Here is a 17,308-nt window from a genome sequence, read left to right as displayed (position 1 = left end):
AAAGTCTTATATTTGTTCCTTAGGTTGGCCTCTGATTACAACCCTCCTACCTATGCCTCCTTTGTAGCTGAAATTGCTGGAACACACACCATTACTCCATGCTTACTGGTTGAGTTAGGGTCTTGCTTTTTGCTCAGGCTGGCCTTGAATTGGAATTTTCCTGATCTCTTTCTACCTTGAGTGGCTAGGATTACAGGTGTGTACCACCATGTCTGGCCCCTGAACGTTTCCTTTTTTGAGACAAGAGTCTCATTACTCAGCTCAGTCTAGACTTGAACATGTCATCCTTCTATCTCAGATTTCTGAGTGATAAAATTTTATGTGTATGCCACAAGACAATCTTGTTTTCCTAACACATTGCAAAAAAGATACTGAAGAGTATCTATATCTATATCTGCACATACATATTCTTTTATCTGGTTCTATTAAATTGTTATATATAATCTTGCTTAAGTTTTTGTTTATTAATTTGTATTTATCTGGTTAAATAAACCAAATGTAAAGGGAAATAAAGAGGTAACAATAATAATGATGATGATGATAAGTGGAAGGCTCTAGTAAACATCCCCATTTACCTGGAGAATGTGAAATAGAGTATATATGTATAGATATATCTATATAGATACACACGCGCACAGACACAACATATATATACTTGTTTTCTGAAAGTATTCTAACTGGGCTTGGGGTGTGGCTCAAGTGTTGAGCACTTGCCTTTGAGGCCCTGGGTCCAATCCCATGAATTAGAGAAGGGAAAGAAAAAAAATTTAAAGTAATTCTACAAAAGACTGCTTTATTCCTGGTTAAACTATTTTAAAATATCAATTACTGAGCTATGGGGAAATGTTCTAGAACATAGTTGTTTCCTATGGAATTTTGTTAAAGAACTTGTAGTATTTTCCTGCTAGTTTTTCAGTAATTAAACACCTTCAATATAGTTTTATTTTACTACAAAATTCCATTTTACTTGAAAAGTTAAGGAGTTCTAGAGGAGACTATTTCCCCACTATCTCTCCACCTTCCCTATATCTTCTTTAACTTCTGAGTCTACTCTTACTACTTTTCCCCCTTCCCATTTTTTTTTCATTTCACATTCTCCAGGTAAATGGGAACTGCTATTCATTCCCTGGATGTTTACTAGAGCCTTCCACTTATCATCATCATCATTATTACTGTTACCTCTTTATTTCCCTCTACATTTGGTTTATTTAAGCAGGTAAATACAAATTAATGAACAAAAACTTAAGCAAGATTATATATAACAATTTAAAAGAACCAGATAAAATTCTCTCAATTTTTTCCAACCCTATCTTTAAGTCTTTCCACCATGGGGCTCAAATTAAAATATAGACAATACTATTGAATGTAAAATTAAGTAATTATGACATACTAAATTCTTCTATAATGCAATCATGAAGACTCTTCATTCAAATTAGTGTGTGTGTGTGTGTGTGTGTGCGCGCGCGCGTGCGCGCATGGGGTTTGAACTCCAGGCTTGGGTGCTGTCCCTGAGCTTTCTTTTGATCAAGGCTGGCACCCTACCACTGAAGCCATAGCTTCACTTTGGATTTTAAGTAATTGACTGGAGATAAGAGTCTCATAGACTTTCCCGCCCTAACTGGCTTTGAACCTGGATCTCCAGATCTTAGCCTCCTGAGTAGCTAGGACTGCAGGTGTAATCCACGAGTGTCCAGCTCAAATTGTGTTTTGTATGTAGAAAAGTGGTAGAATTACAAATTCAACTTAAAATATTTGACTTCTTTGTTATCTAGTGACTGCTTCTCCTTTTGATAGTGAATGATTTTTAGTATAACACCACTGAGCTGAACGGCCATCTTTGAGAATGTAAAGAAAAACAAACACATGCAAAATAGATAAAACACTGCCACATCTTTACTAAGCCATTTCCACTTCCAATATTTCAGACACTTAAGAGATTTAGAGTACTCTTACATTAAAGGAGAAATTCCATTTTTGAGATCACAACTATGGTACTAACCAATAACACTTACCAAGCTCTCATTATGAACCAGGCATCTTACTAGTTGCTTACCCTGCATTATCAAATTCAATTCTTCCATGTTTTTTCTTCCTACTGTACAGTCAAGGGTATGCATATGAAGGTAATATGGTAAAGGGTAAAAGGTTAATTAGATTACTCCTCATAATAATAAAAAATTGGGGCCTGCTTATTACCAAAACAATAATCTTAACACTGTCTATGTACAGCAAGAAGTGTGGAGAATCGGATAGAGCTCAGAGGATAACAACATAAGAGGGTGTAAGGAGGAAGAAGCAGATAAGCCACTCCATTTTAGAAAAGTTAAGTTCCACATCAAAAACGAATATGCCGTAGTAAAGACACATGAAATTCATTCGGAAGGGCATGAAACAACAAGGTTTTATAAAAATGCAAATACACGGCAAAATCTGCAGTTAGAAAGTCACTGACAAAGGTGGATTAGAGAGACCACAACTGGATTAGGCTGAAGACAGTCTATTAGAAGAATGAAGTCAAAGGATAGACAAAAGGCAATAAAGGCTTGAACTAAATTATGTAATCATTTGTTATCAAGTATATCTCTAAGAAAATTTATACAACTGCAAACTTTGAATGCTATTTGTCAAAATCATGTTTTATTAGCTCAGAAAAAATGCATACATAGATGTGTGTGTATATATACACACATTAATTAATTAATCAGCCGTACTATGGTTTAAACTCAAGGCTTCCCGCTTGCTAGGCAGGGGTGCTTTATCACTTGCTCACTGCCTCTAGCACTGTAGAATACTTTCTGATACAAAGATTTTCAGTTTAACCAAATAGAAAGACGCAACTATCACTAAATATTTAGAATTATAAATCCCTAGAATTGTATGAAGAAATAAGAGTTACATTAATTGGGAAACTTACAAGTTAAATTTAAAACTATAAAACCTAACTCTCTTCTTTAGGTCTTGGAACTTAGGTACTCATAAATAAAATGCCTCCGTTTTACAGAAAAGTAAAATATAAAGAAGGCTTTTTAAACAAATACCCTTGAAATAGGGATTACAACCCAAGTTTTCTGCTCCTTACCCTTCTACTTCCATATAAAGAGAAATTTTTAAATTGTGCCTTGAGGAAGGGGAAAAATAAAGCTAATAAAACTATGAATCATTGACTTAAATAATTTAATACCTGTATTTAATCTACAAGATCAGTGCCATGTAGACTTTACAAAAAATGGAATACAGAGAATCTGCTCTTGACAAAAGCAACATAGTTATCAACAGCAAAGTTCTCTTCTTTTCATCACAGCACATTAATGCCAACAAGAAAATAAACACCAACTTTATGTTAACAGATTAAGAAATAACTCAACACTGACCTGTAGCATGCACCTGGATACAACAACTTCAGGTACTTCAGGGAATTTTTGTCGCAGGTCATGTAAAACCTGAAAATCAATTTGGTGGCTTCCTTGGGCCATTCGTATACTGCCTGCTCAAGACTATCTCTGTACAGTAGGCAATTCTAGGCCTTAGTGGAATTTGTACTCATCTCTTCTGGCCAAGCATTTTCTGTGAAAGAGAAAAGAAATTTAATGAGAACTGATTACAGAATGAATACTGTTGTGGATTTAAAGTATAAAAGGTAGTATACTTTTGCACCTAACAATATAAACAGTAACAATATGATTGAGCCTTATAATGCTTTCCATACAGCTATGTAACTTCTAATAACAGACATTCTTTTATATTGCCTAATTCCTTATTGTTACATGCCTGCACCACAGTGGTAGTGTCAAGAGGCATTCAGTAAGAAGTTACTACCAAGATTGTCTTTCTTCCTTCTTTTAAAAGAGGAGCATCAACAACTTTAGTGATTTTTTTTTTTTAATGATTACAGAGGATGGCTGGAGAAATAACATTTTATTTGTTCTATTTAAAATTCTTGGTTACAAACCTGAAAACAAATGTGGTTCTAATGTGGGTGAAGGCTTTAGCTTTTAAAACTTATTAACTGTAATCTATTTTACTTACTTATATTTAATACATATTGGGTCTATAATCCAACAGTTTATATTTTGCTTTGGGATATACTCAATCCTTAAATGAATAATTCATTCATTCTCAGGGGGTTAGTAGTATTTTCTTTCCTGTGTCTTCTTTTTAAATTGGTATTTGCAAAATTTTAATACTTGGGGCCCAGCCATAGAGGTTCTAGCTAATTAGTTGGGGAACAGGCCGGGAATATGGATTTTTAAAAATTCCTCAGTGATGTTAATGTGTGGCCAAAGTTAAGAGCTTCCTCCTATTTTATATTCTTAATGTTCCTAATGTAAATCACATTTAATTTTTAAAACTTCGAGATACAAATGAGTTAGGCATATAAACCTAAACAAAATATTAAGCTATTTTAATAGGATAAATTTAGCAAGATGACACAATCCAGAGAGAGAGAGAGAGAGAGAGAGAGAGAGAGAGAGAGAGAGAGAGAGAGAGAGAGAGAGAGAGAGAGATGGTCTGGTTTGAAATCATGGCCTGGGTGCTGTTCCTGAGCTTTTTTGGTCAAGGTCTACTAACACTTGAGCCACAGCTCAATTTTCAGCTTTTTAATGGTTAATTGGAGATAAGAGTCCCATGGGCATTTCTACCTAGGGTGGCTTTGAATCATGGCCCTTAGATCTCAGCCTTCTTGAGTTGTGAGCTACCAGTGCTTGGCAACAAATTTTGTATTTGTGGTCTAAGGTATAATGAAGCTTAAATATAGAAGCCTGTAACCTATATGGATGTAAGAACTAGGTCTCTTTTTCATTACTATGTAACTAGCATGTTACACAGCATGATAAAGTATTTCTCATTAGATTTGGTTATGATACAATTCCTGAGTCATCAATAGAATAAAAGTTCATTCATGTATTAAACACAATTAGTGGGGCTGGGAATATGGGCTAGTGGCAAGAGTGCTCGCCTCATATACATGAAGCCCTGGGTTCGATTCCCTAGCACACATATATAGAAAACAGCCAGAAGTGGCGCTGTGGCTAAAGTGGTAGAGTGCTAGCATTGAGCAAAAAAAGAAGCCAGGGACAGTGCTCAGACCCGAAGTCCAAGGCCCAGGACTGGCCAAAAAACACAAAACAAAACAATAAAAACCAAACAACACAATTAGCATACCTTTTTGCTTTTCAATCATTTGATTAAGTTTTACTTAACTACATCTGCTGTTACAACTTCAGCTTTATTCTGTCTCATAGGTAAAATCAAAAGCAAGTTATTTGTATTAGAGATTTCCCAAAAGCATTTCTATGAACACCCCTCTCAAACATACACGTCTGCACAAATGATTTTAGCACTCAAGAGTAGTTTTTACAAATGGGTTGAAGAAAAAAACACAGAAATATTGTAAATAGTAAATAATATTTAAAACTAATACAAGTAGTGATAAACACACTACAGAACTACTCATCTTAAGAAAACTCTTCGTTACCTCCTCTCCAACCTTTCATTTCTCTGCCTTCCTAATTTGATGTAAAATTCCTTAAGAAGGCTGTTTATACAAATCCTTTCTTCCCTCCCTGTCAGTTTTAAATCGGCCCAGTCTGTTTTTCACTGAGACAACACCAAACAAAGCTGCATACACTTTCAGACTATAAAACCCAATGGCAAGTTCTCAGACCTCATTTTAATAGACCTCTCTATATTTTGTGACCCAGTCAACTACTCCTCGATTCTTGTTTTTTGGTGGTACTAGGGACTGAACTCAGGGGCGCGTTTACTAGGCAGGCACTCTACCACTTGAGTCACTCTTCCAACCCCTTTTTGTGTTGGTTATCTTCAAGATGCGGTCTAACTTTATGCCCAGGCTGACCCTGGACAAAGTCCTCCTCCGTGTACTTCTCTTTACATGCTGGGGAAGACAGGCCTACCTCCTGTGCCCAGCCATTGGTTGGGATGAGTTCTCATCTTCCCCTCAGGCTGGCCTAAAAATCCTGATCAATCCCTGACTGCTAACTCTTGTGTAGCATTAGTCTTGAGCCACACCCTGCTTGGCCTCACTCTCTGCCTCTAAACAATTTCTTTTTCTGGCTTGAGATGAAGTTTTCCTTTTACCTGCAGCAACTTCTCAGCCTACTTTACCAGGCCCTCCTTTTTTTCCAAACAGCAAATCATTTAGTGGCTTGAGCTCAGACATGGGGTTTCTGTGCAGCGCTGCCTGCCTTCCACTTCACTGTAACTTCAATCAAACAGACGGCTTCAAATAGCATGTAGATGCCAAGCTTTGTGGAAAATTATCATCTACAATCTCAATCTCTCTCTCTCTCTTTTTTTTTTTTTTTTTGGCCAGTCCTGGGGCTTGGACTCAGGGCCTGAGCACTGTCCCTAGCTTCTTTTTGCTCAAGGCTAGCACTCTGCCACTTGAGCCACAGCGCCACTTCTGGCATTTTCTGTATATGTGGTGCTGGGGAATTGAACCTAGGGCTTCATGTATATGAGGCAAGCACTCTCTCTGGCCACTAGGCCATATTCCCAGCCCCAATCTCAATCTCTTGAGTTCCAAAACAATACATTCAACCTCCTGGTTGACATTTCCTACTAGGCATATAAAACTCATTTCAACCTCAACATGCCCAAACGGAGCTTGTAATTTCCTCTATTCAAAACAACCCTTTATGAGTTTTTCTTTCCATTTCAGGTTTTCATTCATTCACCCAGTTGGTCCTTCTCTCATCCCACATTCAATCTATTGTCAAGTCCTGTTGACTTTATCTACACAAAGTATTTTGACTTTGGCCACTCTGTTCTTCCTGTAACTGCTTTTATTCAAACCACCGAAATTCGATTGCTATCACATAGTCTCTGAAAGTCTTTTTCATCTTCATTCTTTGCTCATCACAATCCCGTCCATATTCCTATAGTTTTCCTCTAGCAAGCAATCTTTGTGAAAAGTAAAATCAGAGCAATCAACCTTTCTGCTCAAGTTAGATATTATAGGCCTCTTGTTAATTACCACCCCTCATCCTCTAAGCTACTCCTTGTTCCTTTCATAAAGTTTTGGGCTTTGACCAGTTTCCTAAGGAAAAGAATGCCACATCCCTGTTGATCCCTCACTATCACGTTCTCATATGGCTTTTGCTTATATTTCACCCCTTATCTATTTATTCCCCAAACTTAATACACTGGTTACTGATGTATAGCAAGGATGTAGATCATTCTTGTCTTGGAGAAGATGTAACATTTATTGAATGAAATAAAGGTCTTACAATTCCTTTATATCAGTTTGTAAAGTACATCTCAAATGATCTATATCTGAAAAACGATTATACATAATTTTAGGAAGAGACAAATCCGTGGTCTAAATGAAGAACATGATATTTAATCATGAAAAGAAAGTTAACTTGGTTTTTTAAAACATGAAGTAAACAATGAAGAAACTACTCAAAGGTATAATCGCACTTTTGTTTTTTTCTGTGCTGGGGCTCAAACGAAAATCCTCTGCATAGTACTAGGCAAATGCTCTATCAGCCCCTGCAACTATATTTCATGTACACTTACTGTAAAGACTGAATAGATCCTATTGGGCCAATGCTTCATGAACAACATCTATAAAAACAAGATAAAGTATAAAGCAGCAGCCATTTAAAAGCGGAAAAAGAAATACAAGAAGCAGTATTTGGAAGAAGAGGACAGCAAGGATAACTGTTATAATTTGGGTCTACAATGTCCCTGAAAGGTTTACATGTTGAAGGTCTGGTTCTCGGCAGGTGGTGGAAACTGTGGGAGGAGGGGATCCTGGGCAGGGGGGGGGGTGCTCTCGAATCTTGTTTTCACTAATTGCCTTACTCTCCCTTTTCCAGGCTGTCACAAGGTGAGCAGCTTTGCTCCATCACATACTACTTTCACCATGATGTTCTTTATCAAAGTGAGAAGCAATGAAGCCAAGTGACCAAAGACCGAAACCATGGGTCTAAGGAAAAAAAAATTCTTTTAATAAACTTTTATTATCTCAGGCATTTTGTTGAACCAAAAAGACAGACTTTGGAATGAAAACCCATGTTGAAAGCCCAGTGAGTAAATTGTGAAAAGGATAAAACCTTAGAGAATTAGTCCAAATTTCATGTCTACACTCTGTATACTGATTTCTGAATTACATATATGAGACAGATCCCAAATAGCCAAACTAAAGTTAAAATAACTCATTTGAGATCCCAAGATTATAGCTTGAATTCAATCAAATTAACTGGACACTAAAACAAACCAAGTATCAATATCCACTGGAAGAACATAATAGAATCCAGAATCACTATATATCATGTATGGACTAGATATAGTCCAAAATGTTATATAGAAGGAACAGAAAAAACGGATCCATACCCAAGAGAAAAGACAAGATAACTGAGCTGCTAGAATTAGCACTATTTGAAAGCAGTTATTTTAACTATGCGCATGAATCTAAGCTCAAATATACTTGGATTTCTCTGCAAAGAAATAGTAACTATACAAACTATACACACATGTACAGGCACACATGCACACAAAAACTCAAGAGCTAAGATATTAAATAACTGAAACAAAAAATTCACTTGACAGAATTAATTAGATTGATTACATAAGAGTTGAACTTGAAAACAAAGCAATCATATAATATAGTCAAACTGCTAAAAAAAAAAAACCACCAGAAAATCTTAAACATAGCCAAAGAAATGGTATTTACAGAAGAAAAGCATTTGGAACAAATGCTGATTTCTCAGCAGAAACAATGACAAGTAGGAGATAGTGGGATGATGTAACTTAAGTGCTGATAGGGGAAAAATATAAAACTGTCAATTCACCTTTCACTATCTAGCCCACGTAAATGATAAGGATGAAGGTTACATAATTAGATACCTTCGTTGTGGACCAAACAAATGATTTGTAAGGAAAACAACCCATCAAGCAAACTGGTATTTATTTTCAGTATAAAAACTGGAAAATATCTTGACAAATTTACTCTGAAAAATTACTTCCCATAGCAAAAATTATTTCCCATACCATATTTTCTATGGTAAGAAGCAAAGTGATGGCTTTTCTGAGAAAAGAATAAAGAAACTATTCTTCTCAGAATGTTTCCAGTATTAGGTTCAGTTGTGGCACCTAAGCTTTTAATAATCCAAAGTTCATTCTTTAAGGTTTCAAGACAGTAGCAGATATGTGCAGAATGACAGAACAAAACAATAAACATATTGCAAAAGGTTATTAAATATACAACTTTCTTTTATTCTTTAGGAAAATGTATTTTTGACTCTTCAATAAAATAATCACTATGACAGCAGAGATTAGTATCAGTTAGTGGCTCCTTCAGACGAAAAGTTAGGCTTCATATTCAGTCTTATTTATCACAGTGAACACTTGCAGAACTAAAAGCATATGCAGAGGTATAATCACTATGACAGCAGAGATTAGTATCAGTTAGTGGCTCCTTCAGACGAAAAGTTAGGCTTCATATTCAGTCTAATTTATCACAGTGAACACTTGCAGAACTAAAAGCATATGCAGAGGTAACTGTAACCACAAGAAGAAACCAATCTCGAGATTGAAAAAAAAATGTAGAAAACAAAGAGGGCAAGCAATTTGACTTAGAGGTCTGATTAAAATTTGGGAAATTATAACTGCATTCAGAATTGGAACTATCATTTACCTACTATCCACAAGTTGAAGAAATGGCTAGTGTGTAGTGCATATAATAGTGAAGATGCAAGTTTTAGACACTATGTCCTGCACAGAATCTCACAGAAATTTAATCCAACTTTATAACTTTATAAACTTCTCCATTATTCTATCTCCTGTTCTCTTTCTTCAGCTGCTGAATCTGCCATCCTGATATTCTTCTTGGTAATAAATATCCTATCCATGGTTCTTATCTCTTTTGTTCCATTTAAAAAGAAGGGAGCACAGCACATTATAAAGAACCAAGAGCAAGGAAAACAGGTGGGGCCATATCATAAACTGCCTCAAGACCATTAAAATTTGAGAATTTTATTTTTAAGATTAATGGGAAACTACACAAAGATTTTAAGAGGTAGGAGGAGTGACATGAAGTAAAGTGTAAATAAATATAAGAAGACTAATTAGAAAAATACTGTTGCCATCTAGCCAGGAAAAGAAAGCAGCTTATACTGAAGAGATGGCAATGTAGTAACTGGGTAGAAAAAAATCTAAAAAACTGTCAGAGATGCTCCAGAAGTAAACTACTATAGGGCTAGGACTATAGCTCAGTGGTAGAGCACTAGCATGCTCAAGGCCTTGGGTATGACCACCAATACTGAAAAAAAAAAAGAATTTGGTGATGGATTAGATATTAAGGTGAAGGAGGAGAAATGTCAAGGTCAGTCTCTGATATACTCACCTGATTAGTAGTTCCATCTATGAACTACACAATGGAAAAGCACAAAGATACAAAGACAGGTACAGTTTAAAAAATGTGGAGGTCTTTGCTATCTTTAAAACATCCAAATAGGGGCTGGGAACATGGCCTAGTGGCAAGAGTGCTTAACTTGTATACATGACGCCCTGGGTTCAATTTCCCAGCACCACATATATAGAAAGCGGCCAGAAGTGGTGCTGTGGCGCAAGTGGTAGAGTGCTAGCCTTGAGCAAAAGGAAGCTAGGGACAGTGCTCAGGCCCTGAGTCCAAGGCCCAGGACTGGCAAATACACACACACACACACACACACACACGCAAAAACCAAAACAAAACAAAATAGATATCTTACAGGGTATTAGAAATGTAGGTCTGGAGCTCAGAAGTTTGAGCTACAGCTGTATAAAAATGGAGAGGCAATTTGGGTGTTGGCATTAGTGAAAACTTGAATGCAGATGAGATAACTCTATACTATTATGTAATTTAAGAATACCTGAAAAAATATTCTATCTTATGGTTAAAACATTATAAAGTCTCCATTGATTTTCCCCCTAAAGGCCAGCAGTAATATACATATGGCAATCAAAAGAGTGAGCCAGGCATCAGTGGCTCATGCCTGTAATACTCACTCAGGAGGCCCAGGCCCCGACTTCAAGCTCCAGAACTGGTATAACAACAACAACAACGAAGAGTGACCTTTTTTCCTCCAGTCCTGTGGCTTGAAGTTTGGAGTCTGTATGCTGTCCCTGAGCAACTTTTGCTTAAGGCTAGCATTCTACCAATTGAGCCACGGCGCCACTTCTGACTTTTTCTGTGACTAACTAGAGATAAAAGAGTCTTACAGCCTTTCCTGTCAGGGCTGGCGATGAGCTGCAATCCTCAGATCTCAGCCTCCAGAGTTAGCTAGCTAGGATTATAGGTGTGAGCTACCAGCACTCAGCAAGTGATATTTTTTAACTTAGAAATTCCTAAAGAAATAATTCATTGTAAGTTTAAAATGCATTATAAGATAGTTCAAGTTATGGCTTTCTATTAGCATACACCTAAAAAAGCAAACCAAAGAGAGCTACTCTACAAATTGCAATCTATCAATAGTTGACTATTAGGCAGACACTAACCTTATAAATGAGCCTCATAAAATGAGCTGGGCATGTAGGCTCACAGCTATTATTCCAAGTGATTTATGAGGATTGTGGTTTGAGGCTAGTTCTGGCAAAAAAAGTTAGCAAGACCTGGCCTACTGGAAGGAATAAGTAGGATAATGGAAGTCCTGGCTGCCCAGGGAAAATATGAGTACCTATCTGACAAATATCTAAAGTAAAAAAAGGGAATGGTGAGGTTGGGGGAAATGGAAGAGAATGATAGAAAGACCCTCATCTCAGCAGGAAATGCTGTACATGGAAGACTGACACTGGATCTGTCTATTACCTTGTACTTATAGTATTAATTCAAAGTAAGTCAAACATCTTAATGTAGGACCTGAAACTACTACAGGAAGGAATAGGAGAAGTATTAGAACTTAGTGGCATAGGCAGGAACTTTTTGAGCAGAGTTCTAGGGGCTCAACAAATTAGAGAGAATTGACAAATGGAATTGCATCAAGCTAAAAAGTTTCTGCAAAGTAAAGGACAAAGTTACTAAACTAAAAAATGCTCAACAGCTCTGGCCATAAGACAATGTAAATCAAAACAACAGAGATTCCATCTCACTCCAGTAAGAACGGCTATCATCAAGAATATAAACAACAGATGTTGACCAGGTTGTAAGGGAAGAGGAACCCTATTACATTGTTGATGAGAATGTAAACTGGTCTGTGGAAGCTGCTTGGAGCTGCCTCAAAAAAATGGTCCAGGAATACCATTCTTGGGCATTTATCCAAAAGATTACAAGTCAAGATATAGTAAAGACACTTGCACACCCATGTTCATTGCTGCACTATTCACCAAAACTAAGTTATAGAAACAGCCTTCAATGTATGAATGAATCAAGAAAATGTGATATATATATGTATATATACATACAGGTACATATGACGGAATTTTACTCATCCATCAGGAAAAATGATATGTCATGTGTAGAGAAATGGCTAGACCTGGAAAAAAATTATGTCAAATGAAGTTGGACTCAGGGAGACAGAGAATGCATGTTTCTCTCATAAGCAGAAGTCAGATCTAAATTATAAATATAAAACATATACAGGGTCATATGAATATATACACAAACAAGTTAACTAAAGTAGAATATACGTAGGCAGGGTTATACTCATTTAACTCTTTTGAATAACTACCTTAAAGAGTTTAACAATATAAAAATCATGAAGCTAGAACTTGTTTTTTTTTGGGGGGGGAGGGGTGTCAAGGAATATGAGGGCAAATGAATAGAGAGGAAAGCTGGGCAAGTGCAGTCATAATATTCAATGTACGCATGTGAAAATGGAACTAGGTATTATTGAGGTGATGGGTGGGGTTGGGAGGGAAGAGAAAGAATGATGAAAGGGGTGACAGTGACCAAGATGTATTGTACTCACAAACTGACATGTTGAATTAAATGAAGCCCCTTTGTAAAACTACTTAAGGATAATAAAAATAAATCAAATATGTACTCCCAGAGTATGTATAATGTATATTTTCTACTTTTTCTCTATATACACAGAAGCACACATATACATATACACTTTGCATATAAACATTCTATATAAACATATATGCATACACATAAATATAAAGAGAAAACAAAAAATAAATGCATATGTAAAGAAAAATAAGTATTAAACTGCAGAACAGTCCATCAAGTAAGTACACAACATTGATTTATTGTGTAACTATAATATTGACTCATGTCATATAAGGATTTAAAAAATAACAGAAACATATCAACCACTTAAATGCTGCTACATCCTTTAAGTTATCATGTTCAATTTTATTGTTACTTAAAAGGTTGAAGGGAGCAAATGATGGTTGCTAAAAAGCCAGTTATCTCAACTTTGTAAATGTAGAATAATTTCCCAAAGAAAGCAATAAATGTTAACAGCTATTGTAACATAGTAATCTATATACTACTACCTCTTTTAAAAAAAGGCCTAATTTTCTCATTTAATGTATCAGCTCAAGGCCATGGATGCTAACCATTTCTCATGGTTAAAAAGCTTACTAGTTCTGTTCTTCTAAAAGGAATGTGCAAGTCAGCCATACTGGGCAACTTATGTATTGTGGTTTTGTGGTGGGTGCTACCATTTTCTAAGCATTAAGAAAAGTGCAATAAATTTGAGACAATCCATGTTATATAATTGACTACTTTGTGTAAATTTTCCACTTCACATCTCATGATTATTTTCCAACACAGAATGGCTTTAAGATGGAACAAAGTTTCCTTTCAGTAGCCTACCCTTTCATAGTATTTTTTGGATAATTATCCTGGGCAGACATGTCATCTTTAAGAGACAGTAGAAGCTAGGTGTATTAAAGTTCTTACTTATGGACAAAAAGGGAAAGAGGAGAATAGAAAATAGAAGTGCTTCAAAAATTATTATTTTTATTATTACTACCTGTCCTGAGGCTTAAATTCAGGTCCTGGGCTCTGTCCCTGAGCCTCTCTGTGCTCAAGGCTAGAGCTCTACCACGTGAGCCACAGCCCAACTTCTGGCTTTTTCTGTTTACAAGGTACTGAGGAATCCAACCCAGGCCTTCATGCATGCTAGGCAAGCTCTCTACCACTAAGCCACCTTCTCAGTTCTCAAAAAATTATTTTTGTCTTATACCAACCATAAAAATTTATTAACAAACTAACTCAACAACATGAGAACCTTATAATAATCTGGTTAACTATTAAAGTGGAACTTTAATACAAAGATTCAAAAAATGTTATTTTTACCAAATAATCCCTATGCAGACGTAAATCCCTTACTTGGTCCCATGTTTTCTCCTGGTCATTTTCTGTAAGTTCCTCACAGTCCTTGTCTAACATTTTACTTTTTCTCATAGCTGGCCAGCTGTGGAATGGGGTGTGTGTGTGTGTGTGTGTGTGTGTGTGTGTATGTATGTGTGTGTGTGTAACAGCACTAGAGTATGATGGTTAAAATGATTACAAGTAGAAAGAGTAAAAAATGAGTATTTGTTACTAATAGTATAGAATTCTATGTAAATATTTATCTATATCTATATTAAACATCTAATCTAGAGGAAAAACGTACTTGAATAAAAGAGGTGCATAAAAGGAAGATGATTACCCTAGTGTACATTACTAAATCAATCCTAATGTCCATTAAAGAGAAATAAGTAACTATTGCATGGCCACCTCCCCTCCCCCGTATATCCACCACCCCAGTTTTCTTGAGGATACTCAAAATCATACACTTGCTAGACAGGTGCTCTATCATGTGAAGCAAAATCCCAAACCTTTTCTGCTTTAGTTATCTATCAGAGTCTTGAACTTCTCCCTGGAGCCAGCCTCAGACTGAGACACTTGTACCCGGTGCCTTCCTCCTAGCTGGAACACAGGTATGCAGAACCATGCCTATGTTGAAATGGGAGGTCTCATTAACTCTGGTCCAAGCTCTTACTACGGAGCAGAGTTCTATGCTAAATGCTTAGTGCATATTATTTTGGTTACTTCTTAGAATATTCCTGCAGTAAGGATTAAAGAGAAATTACAGTTAATACTTCCCATATGCTTGATAAAAAGCACAATGAACACTTTCGTTAGATGTGGCTATCTAATCTCTAACATCATTATCTCAATACTTTCTCTACAGCTTTTCAAAGGATTCATTCAGTTATATGCACATTGCTAAGAAAATTTCAACAGACTGACACTGCATTCCCAATGTCCTTAATTTGATCAGGAAAAATGCATACATCATAGGGCCCACCTTACATTAAATCCTAACTATTCTCTAAACACCCTGGACTGTTTATAATTTAGAGTAAGAGTAGGTAGAAATGATCTTGCCACTTCACTATAATATAAAGAATTCCATCCTTCAAGATTCAGTAGAAATATTACCTTTTGTATCAAACAATTCTCTCTGATGCTGTCAAAAGTACATTACTTCCATCTCTAGTGTGATGCCCTCTTTTTTTTTTTTTTTTGCCAGTCCTAGGCCATGAACTCAGGGCCTGAGCACTGTCCCTGGCTTCTTTTTTGCTCAAGGCTAGCACTCTGCCACTTGAGCCACAGCGCCACTTCTGGCCATTTTCTGTATCTGTGGTGCTGAGCAATCGAACCCAGGGCCTCACGTATACAAGGCAAGCACTCTTGCCACTAGGCCATATTCCCAGCCCCCCGTGTGATGCCCTCTTTTCATATTACGGCTGAGCTCCAGTATCCAACAGGGATAAGATCCAGGAACTCTGAGAACACTGGTATCAGCCAACAATGATGTATTTGCATATAACCTACACACACCCTCCCTTACACTTTAAATTATCTCTAGATTACCTATACTACTTAATACAATATAAATTCTTGTAAATAGATGTTATACTGTATGGTTTAGGGAACATTTTTAAGTCTATATATTCAATACAAATGCAGCTATGACATACCTAAGTCTGTAGCTGAAGCAGAATCCATAGCTAAGGAGGCCAAGTATAATTGTCTATCAGAAACATTTATTCATTTCTACAATCCCTAATGTGCTTAGCATAGTGTTTTGTATACAATTTACATTCAACAGTACAGAAAATGTCTTCATTGTTAGTAGCACCTCTGAAAATAATAAGTTGATTGACAAGACAAGTCCTTCAATTTCTTCTTTCATTTACCTAATATATATTTAACCATGTAGTAAAACTGTTAGTTGCTCTTTTTCTAGGTTCTAATTCAACATCGACAACCTAATGACTTAATGGTATCAAATTGCCTGATATTAAATGTATTATGCATTAGCACAGGAGGAATATAAGGAAGGGGTTAGGCACGTGGTGGAATATTAAGATCAACTGTTAGCCGGGTGGCGGTGGCTCACACCTAGCTACTCAGGAGGTTGAGATCTGAGGATCACAGTTCAAAACCAGCCCGGGCAGGAAAGTCCGTGAGACTCTTTATCTCCAATTAAGCACCCAAAAACCGTAAGTAGTGTTGTGGTTCAAGTGGTAGAACGCTAGCCTTGAGTTGAAGAGCTCAGGGACAGCGTTCAGGCCCAGAGTTAAAGCCCCATGACCGACAAAAATAAAAATTTAAAAAAAATCAACTGTTAACATTCATAGTTATCATCTGTTAAAACTCCTAATTCATAACATTCCTCTGTTCAATTTTAGGTGGTATCACTTAGATGAACTGAACTTTAAAATGAAAAAAATATACACATCCGGGGTTATCTACTCAGTAAGTCACCTTTTTACAGGTTTTATTTCTCAACCTAGACAAATTAGCAAAAGTAATTAACAACCTTAGAAGCTAACTGTAACCATTTATGAGTAGTTTTTCTTGGTTAAAACCTAAAGCATTAGTAAACCCCAGCTTTTAGTTTTGTTGTTACATTTCAGGACAATTGCAATTACTTAGATATTTTCCTATCTGACTTCTTTTTTTTTTTGGCCAGTTCTGGGCCTTGAACTCAGGGCCTGAGCACTGTCCCTGGCTTCTTTTTGCTCAAGGCTAGCACTCTGCCACTTGAGCCACAGCGCCACTTCTGGCCGTTTTCTGTATATGTGGTGCTGGGGAATTGAACCCAGGGCCTCATGTATACGGGGCAAGCACTCTTGCCACTAGGCCATATCCCCAGCCCCCTATCTGACTTCTCTTAAGAAACAAAGTTTTAAAATTAGCAGATATTAGTTATATATTTTTATTACCTATGATTTCCAATTACTGAGAGATGCGTTAATTCTTTATGTGAAGGCATCAGTAATTCCAAATGGTTGAGGATATTAGGGGGGAACGCGTTCCATTCAATTCCCTGTACTATTCGCCTCATGTGAA

General features: G+C 36.6%; 1 protein-coding gene across 3 annotated transcripts in view; it reads right to left on the bottom strand.

Annotated features, from left to right (window-relative positions):
- Positions 1–17,308, bottom strand: part of Tab2 (TGF-beta activated kinase 1 (MAP3K7) binding protein 2) — a 37,291-nt gene that overhangs the window by 18,897 nt on the left and 1,086 nt on the right. Inside the window, exons 1-2 of one of the 3 annotated variants that reach the window (XM_048354266.1) lie at positions 7,543–7,732; positions 3,372–3,564 (exon numbers count right to left, since the gene is read on the bottom strand). In XM_048354266.1, the coding sequence (XP_048210223.1) occupies positions 3,372–3,473 (102 nt within the window). In that variant the 5' untranslated portion in view covers positions 3,474–3,564; positions 7,543–7,732. Of the gene's footprint in view, positions 1–3,371; positions 3,571–7,542; positions 7,733–17,308 lie in introns of those variants that run through there. The other 2 variants (XM_048354265.1, XM_048354267.1) reach the window with 2 other exon arrangements.

Source organism: Perognathus longimembris, chromosome 9 (assembly GCF_023159225.1).
Source record: "Perognathus longimembris pacificus isolate PPM17 chromosome 9, ASM2315922v1, whole genome shotgun sequence".
Classification (NCBI taxonomy): domain Eukaryota; kingdom Metazoa; phylum Chordata; class Mammalia; order Rodentia; family Heteromyidae; genus Perognathus; species Perognathus longimembris.
Note: the sequence above shows the minus strand (reverse complement) of the source record. Positions and strands in the feature narration are given on the sequence as shown.